The sequence below is a fragment of the Bemisia tabaci genome, chromosome 2 (genome assembly GCF_918797505.1).
Source record: "Bemisia tabaci chromosome 2, PGI_BMITA_v3".
NCBI lineage: Eukaryota > Metazoa > Arthropoda > Insecta > Hemiptera > Aleyrodidae > Bemisia > Bemisia tabaci.
The window spans coordinates 77,035,822-77,055,375 of record NC_092794.1 but is presented as its reverse complement, the minus strand read 5'-3'; the positions used below and the strand labels follow the sequence as shown (position 1 = coordinate 77,055,375).

The window sequence follows — 19,554 nt, the reverse complement described above, 5'->3', positions numbered from 1 at the left end:
CAAACCGTGCAAAATGCATTTTTAGGGACTCTTGAGGGTCGCCGAGTTCAGAAATTACAGATACTTCCACACAATTCACTTATTTAAAATTACAGCTCAGTAGCGCTATTTTAGAGGCCCACCGAACGCCGATTGACCGCTCAGTGGGCCTGTATGGGGCTATTACTTTAAATAAGAACATTTTGTGGAAGTATCTGTAATTTCTGAACTCGGCGACCCTCAAGAGTCCCTAAAAATACATTTTGCACGGTTTGAACATTCAATCTCATATAGTAACAGTCAAATCCGGCTTTTTAGCGCACGAGGATCGGTTGGCGCGCGATGAGCGGAAACTTCAATCGCTCATAACTCCGGGACCTTTTGGTTCCCCAGCTTAGTGGACCACTCGTTGGATGCGGAAAAATACGAACAATTTAAAAAAACTGGTTTTGATTCAAATAAAAAATTGAGACCTTTGTAAGTTCTTTGCTTAAAAGAAATTTTCGAAACCCAAAAACTGGAAAAAAGCACATATGTTCACTTAAAAATGTGATTTCGGGATTTCAACCTTTAAAATCATAAAGTATGTAATTGTATACGATTTTTCGTCCAAACCGGACCTCAATATCTTTCTTCGTTCGAGAGATGTCGAGGTTTAGAGGTTTTGTCTTCCATCCCCCTAACGCCTCCCCAAAATTTTTTGGAGGTCTGAAAATTTGGGGAAAGAAGCGCTCAAGTGTGAGTAATCAATGGACAAAGTCTGAAGAAATTCCAGAGGGGGGGGGGGGCGAAAAAAGCCGTTTTTGCATCAAGCTCTTTGGAAGCGCCATGATCTTGTCCTCGAGGGTATATACATATGGTTTTTTGTGTTATTACACATGAGTTCGGCAAAATGAGGCATATCTCTGCCGCGAGGTGCAGGAACTTGGTCGCGCGGAGGGGCCATAGTAGTCCGTTGACTACAACCCAAAAATGGCAAAAACCTTGCGCTGATTGATTGGAATATGTTGTTTTCAGGCCTCATTGGTGGTACCCTCAGGAGTAATTCTGGAAGGGGCAACACTCTGAGACCCGCGACTGGAGCAAGATGGCGGCCGTTAAAGTCCGCCATTTTGGTTTTTTTCAAAGTGCTGTCCTTCGGTTGCTATTGATCCGATTTTGATCAACTTTAGGCGTAGGCTTGATTTAGGTTTAATTTGATACCAAAACCAAATTTGTGCGATGGAAAACAAACCCACGAGAACAATTTAAGTGGAACGCGACGGTGCGCGTCACACGGCGCGTGATCCGTATGGGGTCGTTGGCGCCCTTCACTGCCGTGTAATTCGGTTGCTACTAGAACCGTAAGGTCATTTTGTTCTAAGAAGCTCGAAGAAACTGAAATCAAAGCTTTGCCTCATTGAACGGATCCGGAAAAGTACCCCTAAGTCGATTAATTTGATACCATCATCATCCCTGCGTGACCAAAATTAGACTCGTGACAGCAATTTCATTTCATTCATAAAGTTCATCACATTACATTGCCCGTCACCTTCCAGTTTTCCAGAAGAGCCACTTTTTCCCGGAAAAATGCGTAAATTTGACGTATTATTGTCATTACTTCCATTTTTTTATACATCCCTCTGGACCCGTGGAAGCGTGAATGCCGCGTATTTTGAGCTGCTAAATTCGAATATGACCTAGATTGTTTTTAATCACCTTCTAGTTTTCCGGTGAAACCAATTTTTCCGAGTCTTAATCTTTGCTTTTCTAAATTCCACGTGAATTGAAAATACATTTTAAACATTTCTCCAACATGCAACACATCGACCCTAGCGTAATTTTGAACTGCTTTGCCTGAATATGATCTATGATTTTTTCTTTCGCACACCAATTTCCCGGAAAAGTCAATTTTTCACGGAGAGCGAGCTTTTTTTCAGGGAAATTGGTGTGCGAAAGAAAAAATCTTAGATCATATTCAGGCAAAGCAGTTCAAAATTACGCTAGGGTCGATGTATTGCATGTTGGAAAAATGTTTAAAATGTATCTTCAATTCACGTGGAATTTAGAAAAGCATAGATTAAGACTCGGAAAAATTGGCTTTACCGCAAAACTAGAGGGTGATGAAAAACAATCTAGGTCATATTCGAATTTAACAGCTCAAAATACGCGGCATTCACGCTTCCACGGTCCAGAGGAATGTATAAAAAAATGGCACTAATGACTAAAATACGTCAAATTTACGCGTTATTCCGGGAAAAAGTGGCTCTTCTGGAAAATTGGAAAGTGACGGGCAAAAATGTAGAGGCCACTTTTGAACTCAGTGGCTTAAAGTACACCGGAAGGGACGTATCTTGTACTCGAGAAAAATTTTACGATCACATTATGCGAGGGGGAGTAGTCCCAAAAATGGCAAAAAGTGCACATTTTCCGGGAAAATCGGCATTTCCGGAAAATTGGAGAGTGATAGGAAAAAATAGAGGTCATTTCCGAATTCAGCGCCGCAAAATAAATAAGGATCATCTTATCTCGTATCGAGGATACTTGCATCATTTTGTTTCTTCCACTATGATATCCTACAGTAATGCGATGAACTTTATGAATGAAATGAAATTGCTGTCACGAGTCTAATTTTGGTCACGCAGGGATGATGATGGTATCAAATTAATCGACTTAGGGATACTTTTCCGGATCCGTTCAATGAGGCAAAGCTTTGATTTCAGTTTCTTCGAGCTTCTTAGAACAAAATGACCTTACGGTTCTAGTAGCAACCGAATTACACGGCAGTGAAGGGTGCCAACGACCCCATACGGATCACGCGCCGTGTGACGCGCACCGTCGTGTTCCACTTAAATTGTTCTCGTGGGTTCGTTTTCCATCGCACAAATTTGGTTTTGGTATCAAATTAAACCTAAATCATGCCTACGTCTACTTTCAATAACGAGATACTCATATTTATTCGCCCATTAGGCATTATCTAACTACAAAATTTTTGTTTTTCTGGAAAAAAAATTTGTTTGGAAAATTTTGAAAAATTATCATGTTAGCGCCAAAATTGTATAAGGAGCTAGTTTTGCATGAGTATTACTGCTTATGAAATAAAATTGATTAAAATTGATCACACAGCAACCGAGATACAGCGCATTGAAGGGTCGCGTCGGCCGTCTAGAGCACCTAAACGGGTCCCACAGCGCGAAGCGCGCAACACTTAAATTGCTCTCACGCGCTTATTTATTATCGCACAAAAATCGTTTTGGTATCAAATTAAAGGTCAGGCAATTCTACGGCTCCATCAAAGGAGGCAAAATATCCATTTTCCAGCCTGTCAAAAAGTTATTTGACCTTGAAATTTTCAAAAATTTGAAAAATTTTAGTTTTTCCCAATTTAGAAAAAAATTTGAGACTAGCAGAAAAATTGATTAGGAATAAAATTGTTTTCGTGGAAATTACCTTTCATTTAAAAAAAAGTTGATCAAAATCGGATCAATAGCAACCGAAGGACAGCGCTTTGAAAAAAACCAAAATGGCGGACTTTAACGGCCGCCATCTTGCTTCAGTCGCGGGTCTCAGAGTGTTGCCCCTTCCAGAATTACTCCTGAGGGTACCACCAATGAGGCCTGAAAGCGGCATATTCCAATCAATCAGCGCAAGGTTTTTTGGCGTAGTCAACGGACTATAGTGGTGGCGGTGTGCTGTATGCCGCCGCCGCGCGCCGAAATGATCTCTTTCATCGACTAGTGACTGAGGCAAGAAGGAATCGATCCTGACAGGGATTAATATTTGTTGTCTTTTTTCCAACAAACCTAAAGTAGACTAAAACCCATTAGAATTTTTCCTTTATCCCTTCAAACAGTTCCAGATATTTCATTTTAATCAGATTGTATGCACGAGAATTAATCCATCTCTGAAGAAATGACGTATAAATTGAGAAACATTTCACTGCCGAGAGGCCACTTCCCAAGCACTAGCCCTGTGAAATTTTGCACAATGATTAGCAATAGTTTGTTCTTCCGGAAAAGCTTTAGATTTTTAAAATTGGAGTAGTGGTTCCAAAAATAGGTATACGCTCTCGAAAACTTCATAATCTTTTTTCTCGAAACTTAAAATTCCTTTATACGTCGTTTCTACAAAGTATGTCTCAATTATGGAGTTACGCCATACGCGTCATCTTATCGCCCGCGGCTGGCGACAGCGCGCTAAGGATGGTTTCCCTTGCCGCAAATTGCCTGTTCAAGGCCTCTCCTTTGAAGATAGGTACCTCAAAATGAACGGAGTTTTTGTCCAAAGAGCCGTAACTCATTGAGGTGAGTGTGGAAACATGTTTCGCTTCGCTTCAAATCTGGAAATTTACTTCCATCCCCTAAATGACTTCAGTACCAGGGTCAAGAGTTGAGATATCGGCTTCACATTTTTACAATTCATTTTTGAGATCATCTGGCAACTTTTTTTTCCTTGTTAGCCGTTCTCTCTTGAACAAAATGTTGTTCACTCCACCCTAAATTACCCAGGGCTTTCTTTGCAGCTGAGTGTACCTATACAACTTTTGATGAATTGGTATGACTCTGTTGCACTGTAAAAAAATTCTAACCCTAGTTTTTCATCAAACTATTTTTGGTACAGCTTTTTTATGCTGTAAACTATCGATGATATAGCGCACTTGCTCTGCCTTAGTTCCTTGAAGTTGGCACTTTTGATGTTGTAAGGTAGGTACCTATTCCGCTACTGTCCACACTTAACCGGAAATGCAACCTCCGTCTTGGGGGAAACAATGATCACTGGCAAAGGAGAAACCCTTGCATATTCTTACTTATTGAACCTTCATAGTTTGCGTTGGACTTGTTTTCTGGGAGCCCCGTGGTTGCTTGTAGCCCCCTATTTAGCTGAACCCAATTATTGTACCTATTAATGGTTATCTCGATGTTTGTAGAATCCGTTTAGTATTTTCAACTCGTTTTGCTCCCATAAATCAAATAAGCCTGCACTATGGGCCACTAAACCTTGTTTATTTCATTGAATATTCTGAAAAGACAATGTGAGTAGATATAACGTGGTGATTTTTCCGCATTTTTATGGAGCCGAAATCGCGGAGATCGAAACCCGCTTTTGAAAAATCTAAAAACTGCAAGACATTTCAAACGCACCCGAATGGCGGGAAACTGACGGTGTTGACGCACTGCGGTAGTCATATCGCAATCTTCTCTCATTTTCCTCTGATGTTTGTTAAAATAAAACGTGTTTCAATATAGAATTGTTGCTCGTTTATTACAGCTAACATATGAATGAGATTCAAGTCTTGAATTCAAAAGATATAATTTCGACGTTAGTATTGTTCTCATATAGGAAGAGTAGATTGACATTTGACGGAAGTCGTGGAAACCCGTGCCCGCTTCTGATTGGTGCCGGATGATATAATTCGGCGCGGCGCGAAACCGGGGCGTTTTAGATTTGCGTATAAGTTGAGCGATTTGAACTGCGCATTTCTCGGTTATTGAGTTACTTGTTCGCGTTTTTAATGTGCGCATCGTGTTCTACGCGTCATTTTCCTTCAGAAAACTATATTCGCAAGTCAAAATTCGTTCACGGTTTAGTGACCCATTGTCATTCAACGCCTCTTTACTAGAAGGTGGACGACTTTAGAACCATTATTTTGTCCAGTTGTACAATTTGAATCCCCCATGATAATGATCTCCCATGTCCTTCTAACCCTCAGAACCTCATCAATTGAGGTCATAAGACGCAGTCATTCTTTCTCATAATCAGGGCTTTCTCAGGAGAACGACTGAAACAATCCGTGTGCGTTTTAACGGAATACGTTTGTTAGATTCAGTATCTCTCGTCCTCAAATTCGTCATAGCTGTCGAAGAATGACATTTTTGGACTTTTTACGTGTTGTTTTGAGAAAGGAGACCACAACCTTTCGATAGTAATATGGTATGCTCACACAATTTGTTCAATGCTTCCCTGATTTTATGTATCCTTTGAATAGGTAATTAAAATCACTTACGATTCCGGGCGATGGAGTCATCAGCGTTTTCTCCTTCTTGCAGAACCCTCAGTGACTGGAATAGGTTGATGTTTTGAGAGAGCGCCGATGGTGACGTTGACACGCTGCTGCTTAGCTTCCCATCTGTCAACTCCGCTTGTCGCTTTGAAATACTCTTCGCATTTCTCCAGTGACAAGGTTGACTCTGCAAAATTATCCGATGAATCAATTTTTTGTGTCATAAATTAAAACAAGCTGGGAATCCATCGCTGCTGCGATAGAGAGCGGCTCTGGAAAAGGTTACCAAACATTCGTGTGAGGCGGGAGATGAAAAGGACAAAAATCGAGTATAATAGGATACAAATGTATGCATCTCCTCATCATAAAATATGTTGAAAATGGTAAGATCGAACGACCACTTAAAATTTCAACGGTAAAAGGTGAAAAAAACATGATGTCAGCATGATATTATGGGATTAATATTATATCAGCATAAAGGTCTGATATTAGTGTGGTATTATGCTAGTATCATACTGATATCTTACTGATAGTTTACTGATTTTCCTTATACCAGCATGTTACCTATACTGACTAGGCATGACATCATAATGATTCAACATGACATCATGCAGATCAACTTTATTACCAGGGTTATTACTTACTCTGTACATTTAAGCCCATCAGTGATTGATCAATCATTGAATTTTAATCATATAGTAAAAAATGGTGATTGCATTTCGGACATCTTGGATTTTTTTGATGACGTAGTTGGTGCGGACGAGTTTTATCACTGATTTTCTTGGAAATGGGGTAGTTTATGGAAAAAAATCATCCAATATAAAGTGTTTGAAATTATATCATGAGTTGAATTAAGCAAAAAAATCGGGCGTCATGGTCCGTTTTTCATACTCAGAATTCCAGATTTTGCTGGCCAGGTTGTACCGACCTACGTAATGAAGTAAACAGTCCTCAAGATGGCAACACCTCCTTTTTTTCTCTATGAACTTTAAGGGGTGAGAAAAACAGAGTTACTTACAGGACAACGCCCGTGACACATTCTGACGTCACACTCGATGTACAGCGCTGGCGATCCAGTGAATCTGAATGTTTTCATATAGGCGAACACTTGCGTTTCAAATACACCCGTCTCACTCCATGAGCCTCTAAATCGACTTATTAACTTGTCATCTACCGGACACCTAGAAAACAGTTTTATTATCCATGAGATGATGAGTCGGTAGAGAAATACAAGGAGGAAGAGACGTTTGACCCGAGAAGATGGGCTCAGAGAAGGCATCGGTCTTACTTACCTCAGTTTCATTATGAAGAAAGGACCCTGCACACCTCTTATGGGAAGCTGCACCATGACCGAATGCTAATTGATTTATGTCATTCGATTCTCCACAAGGTGCTGATCAAAAGTTATAACTGCGCCAACTTTCTACGATGCACTGTTTTCGAAAAAACCTAAGAGAAGATTTTATTCGGCGACAACGAATAAAAAAGAACAAAGCATTTGAGAACAGGCCCGATGTACATAAGGAAAAAACGTAGCGCGTGTCCGTCTCCTTATCTGTAGGTACCTGCCGACTCTAGGACTATCCCCCTCCTCCTGCTCTGTCGACGCGTCCGTTGGACGTTCCTGATTTTTTCCTTGTTGACACACAGCCGCTTGTCAATCGAGTACTGACAAGAGGAATCTTTCTGGCTTTTTACCGCCGAATAATTGAATCTTCTGTTAGGTTTTTTGCGAAAACGGTGCATCGTAGAAAGTTGCCGCAATTATAACTTTTGATCAGCATCTTGAGGAGAATCGAATGACATAAATCAATTAGCATTCGGTCATGGTGCAGCTTCCCATAAGAGGTGTGCGGGATCCTTTTAAAAATATTCTTTTTTGGAATTTTTTGCAGTAAAACTTACGTATGAGTAAATTTACGTTTAAGTCATTCAAAAATATTACTACTTATACATAGGTTGTTTTTGGACGAAAAACATTTTCGAAAATGCTAGCTGCATTAAAAAGCGTCTAGACGAAATCTACAGCATGGGCATGGAAACTGTGAAACCTGAACGGAATTTACGCCTTATGGAAATTCTCAGTCGTCCCTAAGAATCTCTGAACTTTCACAGATATCTTTGAAAAGTCACGAAATTTCCTTGAAATTCCATGCATATCCGTGGTAGTTGACTGCAGGGAAAAGTTTAAGCAGGAAATTTTGGGGGAGAAATGAAATAAACTCGAAAGTCATGTTCTAGAATAGACTTACATACAGGGTGTACCAAAAGTCCGTCCCACCCCTGCTAACTTTTGAACGAATTGAGCTAGGGTAATGAAACTTTGGGAATGTTCCTATCTCAAAGGGGACCATCTTTTGTGGGGAACCAAAATTTTGACCCCCCTAAAAGATGGTCCCCTTTGAGATAGGAACATTCCCAAAGTTTCATTACCCTAGCTCAATTCGTTCAAAAGTTAGCAGGGGTGGGACGGACTTTTGGTACACCCTATAAACTACCTAGTTAGTATTGGTACATCCTGCCCTACAAAGGGTCGACAAAAATTTTGCAGAATTGTTGTCGTAATGTAAATTACTCACGGTCGTTGCCAACAGTAACGCTGCGCCAACGGTTTCAATATGCTTTTGCAACCCAATTTTGCTACGATTGCCGGGCAGCCGCTTGTTGCGGTAATTTCATCGTAGATTTACCAGAACTTACACAGAGAAAAAAAAAAAAACTCTTTTTAATCTCAATTTTCTTTTGGAACTTAACCATTTTTTGTAGGTCCCCTCCTTCCTAAGCCACAACAGAACTTTCTTTAACTACGGCAAGGAAATGTTAACCCTTGTTACGAAACTATTTCTGCCATCACTTACCCGTATTGATCTATCAGTTGTATCCGTTTATTTGCACCATTGTGAGCATAGCAATCATTGACAACAATGTCAAATCCATCTGTAAAATAAAAAAAACAAATCTCAGATGATAATTCAAATTTAATTTCATTCCTGAAGATACACGCAGGTACTTAAGCACTAATTTGAGCATTCCCTGATTGAATCATGTACTCCGTTTGCTCTACGTCAGAAACCGCGTTTTCAACGCTCCGTCAAAAGTTTGTGAAAGAAATCAGTGCGATGTATTAGTGTATTACGATTTTTGTCACTGGTCTTCTCAATAATATTTTTTCAGAACGAACTTCGTAACGTTGACTTGTTGTAGAATCGAGTTGTTACATCATTTCTTAGCTGTTGCTTTGAAAAGAGGTTTGTAAACCTTGGGAAAAAGTATCTCCACAATTTCAATTCTGAGTTTTTTGACACTGAAGATTCCTTTTCCTAAGGATGATTATGTATCAAGAGAAAGAAGTAAGAATGGTTCAATCATTAAAAACTAAAGAGCACTCACCGTATTTACTGCGCATATATATGATCAAAGTTAATGGATCTCCGACTCGAACCGGCCCTCCAACTCTGTTTCCAGTTGTTCCATACCCGTACCGAATTTCCATGTAGCACTCTGGCGGTGAAAGGGTAAACACAACCGGATTGCCGGTAGCAACTCTATGAACATAAAGATGCAATAATTGAATAAATAAATCAGTGTTGATTAATACTGAGAGAGGAAAATGAGATCACAAGTTCACCCGAAAAGGGCTGAATGGACCACTAGACAAGGTAAGAATTTAAGCATTCTGATACATGTTTCTTAACTAGAATTTCACGTAGAACATGATTCGCGCAACGAAAATTACTGAAACCAACTCCTAACGGAGATATTAACATTTTTATTTCACATTGGTTACGAAGAATTTGAACTGCCCGCTCACATGAAACCCAAAGCTCTACATGAGTCAAATCGCGCACTTCAACGGTTTCAGCAAGCTTCTCAATCGAGCAATTTTCATTTCCTACCATGTGTTTTTCAAACTATAAGTAATTTGCTATAGCTATGCCAAAGCGTCAAGATTGAGGTTGCCAGATTTTTTTTTTCGCAGAGACGTTCATGATAACGTTTAGCGCACGATGTGAATCAAGTAGAGCATTGAGCTTTCATGAGCGGGTGGTTTCAATTCACGCACCAAGAATCATTAAATATCTTCGAAAGGAGTTGATTTCGGTAATTTTCGTTGTGCGCATCGTATTTTACGTGAAATTTTGGTGAAGAAACATGTATCAGAATGTTGAAATTCGTACCTTGTCTTGTAGTCCATTAGTGAGCAGTACTTTTCTTGAATTATTTGATTTCAAAATGAGCAATCGGTTTGAAATATTGAATTTCAAATGGAGCACTACACACGGTACAAAGTTAAGCACTTGATAATGGTGTCTGATAATTAGTGTATGATGAAATTTTGGCTCAAAAAATGAATGTGACGATTTGGAAAAAAACCGAGGTTGCCAATTATTGGCCGTTCATAACTTTAACGCGCGTTACTTTGAAAAATCATTTTTTTAAAAAAAAATCAGATGTTTTTGTTTTCCTCGTGTCAAAATACAACAGGACACCGAGTTTCAGGCAAATGTATCTGCAAGAAGCCGCATTGCCAATTTCGGCCATTTTGAACCCAATCCGGCAACCCTGTTTTTCCCATTTCTCTTCTTATGCTCTTTCGTACGAGGCATCAAAAGTGGGTTCTCCCAATTCAAAAAAAAGATTCGTGTCCGTCCCCCCCCCCCTTAAAATTTTGAGTGGGCTAAAAAGTAGGGTTTTTTTACCCTAAAAGATCCCAAAAGTTTCAAATCTTCAGCTCAAATAGGTAAGAAGTTGAAGGGGACTTTTAGGACACCCTGTTAAAGGAAAATGTATTCACTATTGACTGATCGACTGATGAACTCACTCATCTCTCGCGCTCGGTCCTCGGCATATCGGATGCAAACCAAGCTGTTCGACGAGTTTGGCTGAGAAGTGGAATAAACCGCCATCAGAAGGGAGGTGAACGTTTCCGCAGTCCGCACACTTTAGGGTAGGTATGTGCGCACTTTCGCACGCATTTATCGTGTGGGGCGTTCTCGCACAGATAACAGCGAATTTTCGGCAAATAATCCAAGATGAGGGAACGCCGCATACGTACTATAACCTTTAATCCTGTGCGGAAGTATTGGCTGGAGAAAGAGGCGAATCGGTGTAAACTCGACGAATTACTGGTTCTGGTTGACAAGAACTTCCCTGACTCTGCTTCATATGATACACAGTTATCGAAAATTCACCTATCACCCCTGTAACTTTTTTCCTAATCAACATAGAAATTTGAAACTTTGGTGATGTTCCTAGGACTAAAGTAATAACTTTTTGGTCCCTCCCCCAAAATTTTAGAGGGCGGTCCCCTCTAAGGGGGGTGGGAGGTATCTTTTTTTCCAATAGCAACCCTTCCTGTTGTAGTACGTCAATCGAATCAGGATGAAGTAAGACAATTTTTGACTCAAACCACAAGTCCAAATCATGACTTTTGACAAAATAGCGGCCCGTCAAAGTTCAAAATAACGGAAATTTGACATCTCCGTTTTTTTTCGACGGATTTGGATGAATCTTGGCGGCCGTAGTTTTCTTGGGACGAAAAAAAGAATTCTAGCATTAGTGTTTCGGAAAATTCAGTCCTTTTCAAAATGGCGGTGGTCAAAATGGTGACCTAGACCGGGAAGTGGATATTCAGGCTGCTTATCGGTATTGCATGAAACTAGGTGTTTAGGGGTATTTGGGCACGAGAAAAACGAATATTCATTGGATTTTTGAAATTTTGAATAACTTTAAAATGGCGGCGGAAAAATGACGGAAACTTGTTATTCCGAACGTTTACTCGTGGATTCGCATGGAACTCAGTAGCCTGGTGGTTTCTGGCTTGGTAAAATGACTTTTTGGCATTAAATTTTTGAAATGGTAAATAGTTTCAAAATGGCGACCGAGTTTCGTGCGAGTCCATCATTAAAAATCCGTAATACCAAGTTCCCGCCATTTTTCCACCACGATTTTAAAGATATTTACAATTTCAAAAATTCAACAAAAGATTCGTTTTTCTCTTGCTGAAATACCTTCGGATTTCAAATCCCACGTGAACCCACCAATAAGCAGCCTAAATATACACTTCCCGCTCTGGACTCCATTTAACCTCGTCATTTTGAAATGCATTGACTTTTTCGGAAAATTAATGCCAGAATCGTTTTTCTCTTCCCCAAAAATCCGCGGATATCAAGTTTTATCTACTACTAATAATAATAATAAGTCGCTCTTATAGCGCTTCTGTGCGCTCTGCGACACCCAACCGCCACTGATCGCGACCCTGCGATCCTGAGAGCTCCTCCGGCAGATCGCATCTCCTCATTCCCTGCCTTATTCCCTCAATCCACGATTTGGCAGGCGTCCTCTACGTTTTCTGCCACGGCTGGGACCGTTTCTTCAACTGCCATACCTCGCTGCCATAGGTTAATATGCTATTGATGATGGAAGTATAAATTCTCTTTTTGTTAAGCTAGGATATTGTCTGGTCCCAGAGAATACCATTCATCATTCTAATGGCTTTCCTCCCCTGCAGATTCCGTTCTTTGATTGCTTGGTCCATTTTGCCATCCGAAGTTTTATATACATCCGTCAATAAAAACGGAGATTCCAAATTTCTGTTTCTTTTTAACTTTAACCGGCCGCCATTTTGTGAAAAATCGACATTTTAACCTGCGGCTTGTGCCAACGTTTTTCTACTTGTATTGTCTTTCGAAAATGGTGTCACAAAGATGGGGGGTTTTCAATTGAAAAAATTTACCCCCCCCCCCATCTTAGATGTCGCCCCCTCAATTTTTGGAGGAACCAAAAAGTTGCTACTTTAGATCTAGGAACATCCCCAACGTTTCAAATTTCTATGTCGATTACGGAAAAAGTCACAGGAGTGGTAGGTGACTTTTGGATAACCCTGTATTTAAGAGGTAAAATCTGGCAACTATATAGTTCCCGTTCCTACCCACTCCTGCTGTCCGTGTTCATATTTAGATACGTCGGGTGTAAATGGCCCTATGTCAAAGTAGAACTGCAGTATTTATCATCTTCCAATTTTGGGGATTAATAATATCTTCAGAATCTGACTATTCGTCTTTAGAAACCATTTTAAGGAGGATGTCTTGCATCTAGGATTTAAAAAAAAAGTCAAAAATCAATTCGATTAAAACTCAAGATCGTCATATCACCTCGCAAATAAGCATTGACGAAACCTTAAATCTTAGCCTCTACATATTTTTGGGGCTTTCGAGGCTTGAAAGTATCACCATTTGTCACTGATCGGATTTTTGGATAAATGATACTTTGAGCCTTAAAAATTTGGCGAACAACGGCGAAGTAAATACACCCGAGCATCGGCAAGGGGAATGCGGCGTTACCGTGTATTGACTTATGTGACGGAAGTTCGTTGGGATGTATGTGAAAACGTCCAACACGGTAAGTGTGCGGCAATGTGCCAATGTGCCAATATGCGAAAGTCTGTAGAAACATCATGCAATCCGTCGGATTTTCACGTTAAACTGGGGTGGTTGGTGGAAGATAGGCTCAGTGCGGGTGCAGTGCGGATTCTGATTGTAGTACCGTTAAAGGTGGCAAGACCTTGTTTGTAAGTGAAATATGGTACCATGTTGATGAAAAAAATGGTATAAACATGGTATTAACACGGTATCAATTCGGGCTCGATATTGTTTTATGTTGGTACCATGCTGGCCATGATTGGGCAATTTTACGAGGTTGACACCATGAGGGTACCATGTTTGAACCATGCTGATAATATATTTACTAGGGGGCTACGCCCCCTGGCCGCTACGCGGCCCAACCCCCTGAAGGCGCTCCGCGCCATCAATGGGTCGCTTCGTGGCCCTATTTTTACCCTCCTATCAGTGTTAGTTTTATTTTTCCCCTAAAAAAATACGATATGGGGTATACTTTAATTTTAAACTTTACTTTAAAATACTTTAAAATTAAAAGGACGCGTTTTGGAATGACTGTTTGATGGAATATTGCAATAAAACAATGAACAGTGAAAGTCAGGTAATAATTCAGATTTCATGAGTCGGAGATCGAACCCACACTGTGATCAAAGCGAACGCATTCTACGTCTTAGACGACTCGGCCACCGCTCGTCATGAAGTCGTAGGTGCGAATCTTGTGTAGATAAGTGTAGAGCTGATGCGCAGGCTACCCAGCTACTGCGCAACCTCCTCGACCATTGCGCATCCTCCCGCGCATAGCGGTAGCAGTACCGGAGCATTCTGTAAACTCACTCACTTTTATAACGTGATTTTAAAAAAACCCTGGGTCCTTTTTCCAAAATCTGATTGCAGCGGGCTCATCTAGGGCCTATTACCTGTCGATTTACGCAAAAATCATGGAAATCGGCCCGGTAGAACGCTCAAACGAACTATGACAAAAAGTATAAATTTACATTGTTTAAATGGGAGAATTCGCAACTTTACCACGTAATATGAAAAAACCTGGGCCATATTTTGAAAATCTGAAAAAAGTTGGCTTATCTAGAGGCAATTGCCCTTCGATAGCCGCAAAAATCATGAAAATCGGCCCGGTAGAACGCTGGAACTAAGCGTTACCAGTTTCGCAAAATTAGGAGGTCTTGGAGCTTATAGTATAGATACCACGTCGGCTTCAACATGCTAGGTACCAATCGCAATAAAGGCAAGTTGTTCCCGATCGTAGCTATCGGTAGGTACTATCAAATATATTTCCGAACTTAAAAGGATTCCAAGTTCTTGGGGAGTTCAAACGAGTTTGTAATTGAACATATATGCGCTAAAAGGAACTATTTTGTACACAAACCGTACTTATGCACGTAGTTCATCTCAGCAGAAATAGTCAAATACCATTGGTCATTGATGTACAGCATTTACTATTGATGTGTTCTTATTGGGTTAAAAGGGACAAACATAGAAACTAATGAATTCTAAAATGAATTTTCCCTTGAAAAATTTGAATGAGTGAGGTTAAAATTTTCAAAATTACAACTTACTCTACGTCGAGAAAAGGAAATGTCACAGTTTTCCAAAAATCGTAGCCGTACTCGCACGTCACTTTAAAGTGTTCGTCCCACTCCTCCTCTATGAGTGGGTTATACTGCACTGTCACGGTGTTCCACATTAGGTTTTTCTGTAAAAAGAGAAAGATAATTCAACAATAAAAGGCGAAAAGATCTTTGTTCGAGACCTGTTTCATGCCTATAACACACTTCAAGGTCTAAATATGTAGTTTCCCTATAACCTCTGGAAATATAGGCATATGTGGTGTTTGGGTGTCGCAGAGAGCCTGAGTGCCTAGAGTACCTAACTGATTTGAATGATTTTCCCAACCGACGCGCGTTCGCGAGATTTCTCACACCCCTTCTTACCACTCATCCGCTGAGTTCTTACTTTGTTTTATCTATGAACATTCTCGAGTTTAGAGAGAAAGAGGAGTTTTGTTGACTCTTCATCGCCTTCGCCACACTGCCGCCTTTTATTGAAGGAATTATTAAAACTTAGTACTCGTCTTAGTAAACTCGTCTGATAGTACGAAAACGGTAGCTTGTAGAAATTTTGGTGCAATGCTGACTTTTGATCAGCATCCATAGACGAGTTTGATGCAATAAAAAAATTGAAAATCGATCATACCACAAATTCTCATGACTTCATGAGGGTCATTCGATGTCAACTCAACCAGGCCCGGTACCCGACCCCCTTCGATTTGGCTGAAAATTGGAATACGGGGCCTTTACACCGTTCTAAGAAACTAGTTTGGAGGATTTTCCCATCCGACGCCGCGTTCTTGAGATATCAAATCCCCCCCCCCCCCTCCCCGAAGATAGGGCGAATTTCAGCGATTTTCAAAAAAGCCCGTTTTACCGATTCTCATTTTCTCGACTTTCCTCTCTTTGACTCTCCGAAGCGAGACTCAGTATCCTATATATTAAAATGCAAAGTTCCGAATTTCGGGACATTAACTTTGAGAGAACTACCGGACCGATTTGCATGGGGTTTTTTTTAAATGAAAGCTTCTGAGCTATAGATTTGCAGGCTGAAATTTGTTTTTCGATTTTTTCAAATTTGCTCCCATAATTTTCTTAAATTTTCTCCAATGTATTAAAACGGAGGTCCGAATCTTTGGACGTTAACTTTGAGAGAACCACCGGACCTATTTGGATGATTTTTGTTTTGAATGAAAGCGCCTCTGATCTGTAGATTTTCAGGCTGTGATCGTTTTTTCAATTTTCTCAAATTTTCTTACTTTTATCGACGAGTGAAGTTTAGCTGGGCTCAAATTTTCTCCCATTAATTCAGACTAAAGTCCGAATTTTGGGACATTAACTTTGAGAGAACCACCGGACCGATTTGCATGGGTTTTTTTTTAAATGAAAGCTTCTGATCTGTAGATTTGCAGAATGTAATTGTTTTTTCAATTTTCTCAAATTTTCTTACTTTTATCGACGAGTAAAGTTCAGCTGTTTCGAGCGGTCGTCCAGCCGCTACCTGCTTTGCCCGTCCCTAGGTATCCCCCCTCTACGGTCTAAGCCACCCCTTCCGCCACGTTCTTCCGGCAATCTCCGTTTTCTTTCGTATAGCTTTCCTCCCACCAACCTCAAGGAGGTTTGGGTCGCATCGTCGTTCGTCACTCGCCACCCACATTCCTTCGCAATCCTTCAGCTGCTCCACTTCACAGCTTCTTGATATTCTGGTATCTTATTCTCTGCGGCTTGACTGACCCTGACTTATTAACTGCAGTATTGCGTATTGCTACCAACACGTATTGTTACAGACATTTTATTCATCATTATTAAATAGATTCAACTAATTGCTCCGATTCCAATTAAGCTACTATACCACCATTGCTAGCTGCTCCGGGCGCTCGTAGGGCGCCCGGAGCAGCTAGTCAATCCATAATACCTACTTATGAAGAGTGTTTCTAGATCAACTTTTTACGTAGATTCTAAATGTGCCATGTGCCGGGGATGTTTGCCATATGATACTGAATAATTATAGGTGTTTTCTAGACAAAAGTAATTTCACAATGGGCTTACGTACTTCCTTTTGATTCTGATACGTCCAATTTTACCTGCAGACGATTATAAGTTGCAGAAATAGGTATACTTAGATCATCACTTAAACGTCCGTGGAATCTAAAATAGAAACCATCGATTTAGAAACTTACAGCTGGGTTTTTCCGAGCATCCTCCTGCCGAGAGTTTTTGCCCAAGGTACCACACCGGTTGAGTTGGATGTAGAACTCATAGTAGTCTCTGCCAGTTCCGTTAATGTAAACACAATCGGGGTCGTATGAGTACCCAGAGGAGTATAACAAGCCTCCAAAAGAGCCGTTGAAACCGATTCGAATCTTCATGTAGTCGTCTTGACATTCTGCCTCAATATCTGCAACCATATACATCGTATAACTAAAAATAGTAAACTAAAAATATTTTCCACGATTAAGGTGGATCTTCAGCACTTTAGAGAACGATTCGGTAGTCGATTGATCAATTGATAATATCTGGATTTCAGGACATCTGTTCGAAATCTTCGATCACCACATGACGATGTATAGTCCGTCAGGTATTGGTTCGCCAAAATTGACCAATCGACATTCCGAAATACCACTGCCAAAAGTACGTACCGAGTGAATAGCGCAAATTGTTTTGCCTTTCGATTTGCGAAATTAAAAATGCTGTCGGAGATTTTACGATAAAATTTGTTGGAGATGCAAATTTGTGATAATTACGATAAAACTTATTAGGGATAGTAATTTGTGAATGATCGTACGTTTAATATTTAGAGTTTTTGGGGTTTCTTTTTTCAAAGAAAGAAAGAATGAAAGAAATGTTTCGCACAGTACGGACTTAGTGCATGGACGGCAGCACTATAGTCTCCTATTCTGTCCATGAACAACGGAGATGCCAAAATCCCGTCTTTTTTTAAATTTAAAATCAACATTTCGACTTGCAAATTTCCAAAATTTTCCTTCAAATAAGGTATTTCCTCGATCTTCTTTAATGGATGCTTCATTTGAAACTTTTGGAGACTATAAAGTTGCTAAATTCAGAACCATTCCAAAGGTTTTAAATTCTTGTACCAATAAGAAAAACAGTTTTAGGAGTTGTAGTTAACTATAGATAACCCTGTAAATACATGCTGTCCCAAAAGTCACTTTCACCCCTGTAAAGTTCTGCCTGCGACAACCCTGGCTTCCCGCCCCAAATTCAAAGTTTGACGAGTTGGCAGTTCCGACTACCTCAGCCAATATCTTAGCCGAGGGATTCGGAACTACAACGAGTCGTTCTACACACTTGAAGCTATTTGCGCCGCGTCCCGCGTACCCTTCTTTGTAAAATGTGAGTACTTTCAGTTAAAAGCCAACCATTTAGAGTGGTATTTAGGTATTATTTCCTTTACATAGAATGTGGGTTGTGGTGGTCAGCTGGCCACAAAACCATCAAACTTCATCTTTTCTTCTGTTCTCAACTCATGGGTTGGACCACCGTCCATGCGATGGCCTACCCCCCGCGTTTCCCATTTTCTCCCTTTTTGTTTGTTGAGAGTCTCGTCACGGCTCACCCCCTCTAAATTTTACCTAATTATTATTTTGAAACGAAACTTTTTGGATAATCATACATCAATGTTAGCTATTTTTGCCGCCCCCCCCCCCCCTCCACCACCACGGGGTCGAGGCTAAGGACTCCGGCATTTTTTTCTCAAATGTCAACCCCATCCCCTTTTTGTGATAACTTTGTGATTCCCCCCGCAAACCGTTATTCAAAATGTTCATTTTTGACAAAATGGCGGCCGGTCAGAGTTCAAAACAAAGAAAATTTGACATCTCCGTCAATCGTTGGGATGCAACTTGGCATCCGATATTTTTTAGGGAGGAGAAAAACGACTCTGGCATTAGTTTTCCGGAAAATTCTGTCCTTTTCATAAAACCAGCGGTTAAAATGGTGACCTAGAGCGGTAGAATATTTAGGCTGCTTATCAGTGGATTTGCAGGAAACTTGGTATCCGAAAGTATTTCGACACGGGGAAAACGATTATTTCGGTGGATTTTTGAAATTTCGAATAACTTCAAAATGACGGCGGAAAAATTGCGGAAACTTGGTATTACGGACGTTTACGGATGGATTTGCATCAAACTCGGGGTACTCTTGATTTCTAGCTTGGAAAAAATGACTCCTTTGCAATACATTTTTGAAATACAAAGTGTCAAAATGGCGGCGGAAAAATGGTGGAAACTTGGTACTACGGACGTTTACTGATGGATTCGCAAGAAACTCGGCCGCCAGTTATTCACAATTTCAAAACTTGAATGAAATATTCGTTTTTTTTTGTCCCAAAATACCCTCAGTTACCAAGTTTCATGGAAATTCACCGATAGGTAAGTAGCCTACATATCCACATATTCCCGGTCAGGGTCGCTGTTTTGACCGCCGCCATTTTGGAAAGGACTGAATTTTCTGGAGAACTAAGGCATCGTTTCTCTCGTCCGCAGAAGACCTCGAGTTAGGTTGCAGCCAAGTCGCATCCAAATCCGTCAACAAAAACGGAGGTGTGAAATTTCCATTATTTTGAACTTTGACCGGCCGCCATTTTGTCAGAAATCAAGATTTTTAAATCCAG

The 19,554-nt window shown here is 40.4% G+C and overlaps 1 protein-coding gene across 4 annotated transcripts in view; it reads right to left on the bottom strand.

Moving 5' to 3' along the window:
* The window catches only part of LOC109037048 (uncharacterized), a 258,003-nt gene that overhangs the window by 23,558 nt on the left and 214,891 nt on the right, over window positions 1-19,554 (bottom strand). For all 4 annotated transcript variants that reach the window (XM_019051543.2, XM_019051541.2, XM_019051542.2 and 1 more), the window contains exons 5-10: window positions 17,102-17,319; window positions 14,931-15,067; window positions 9,350-9,504; window positions 8,818-8,896; window positions 6,978-7,140; window positions 5,963-6,146 (exon numbers count right to left, since the gene is read on the bottom strand). In XM_019051543.2, coding sequence (XP_018907088.1) covers window positions 5,963-6,146; window positions 6,978-7,140; window positions 8,818-8,896; window positions 9,350-9,504; window positions 14,931-15,067; window positions 17,102-17,319 — 936 coding nt within the window. The remainder of the gene's footprint in view (window positions 1-5,962; window positions 6,147-6,977; window positions 7,141-8,817; window positions 8,897-9,349; window positions 9,505-14,930; window positions 15,068-17,101; window positions 17,320-19,554) is intronic.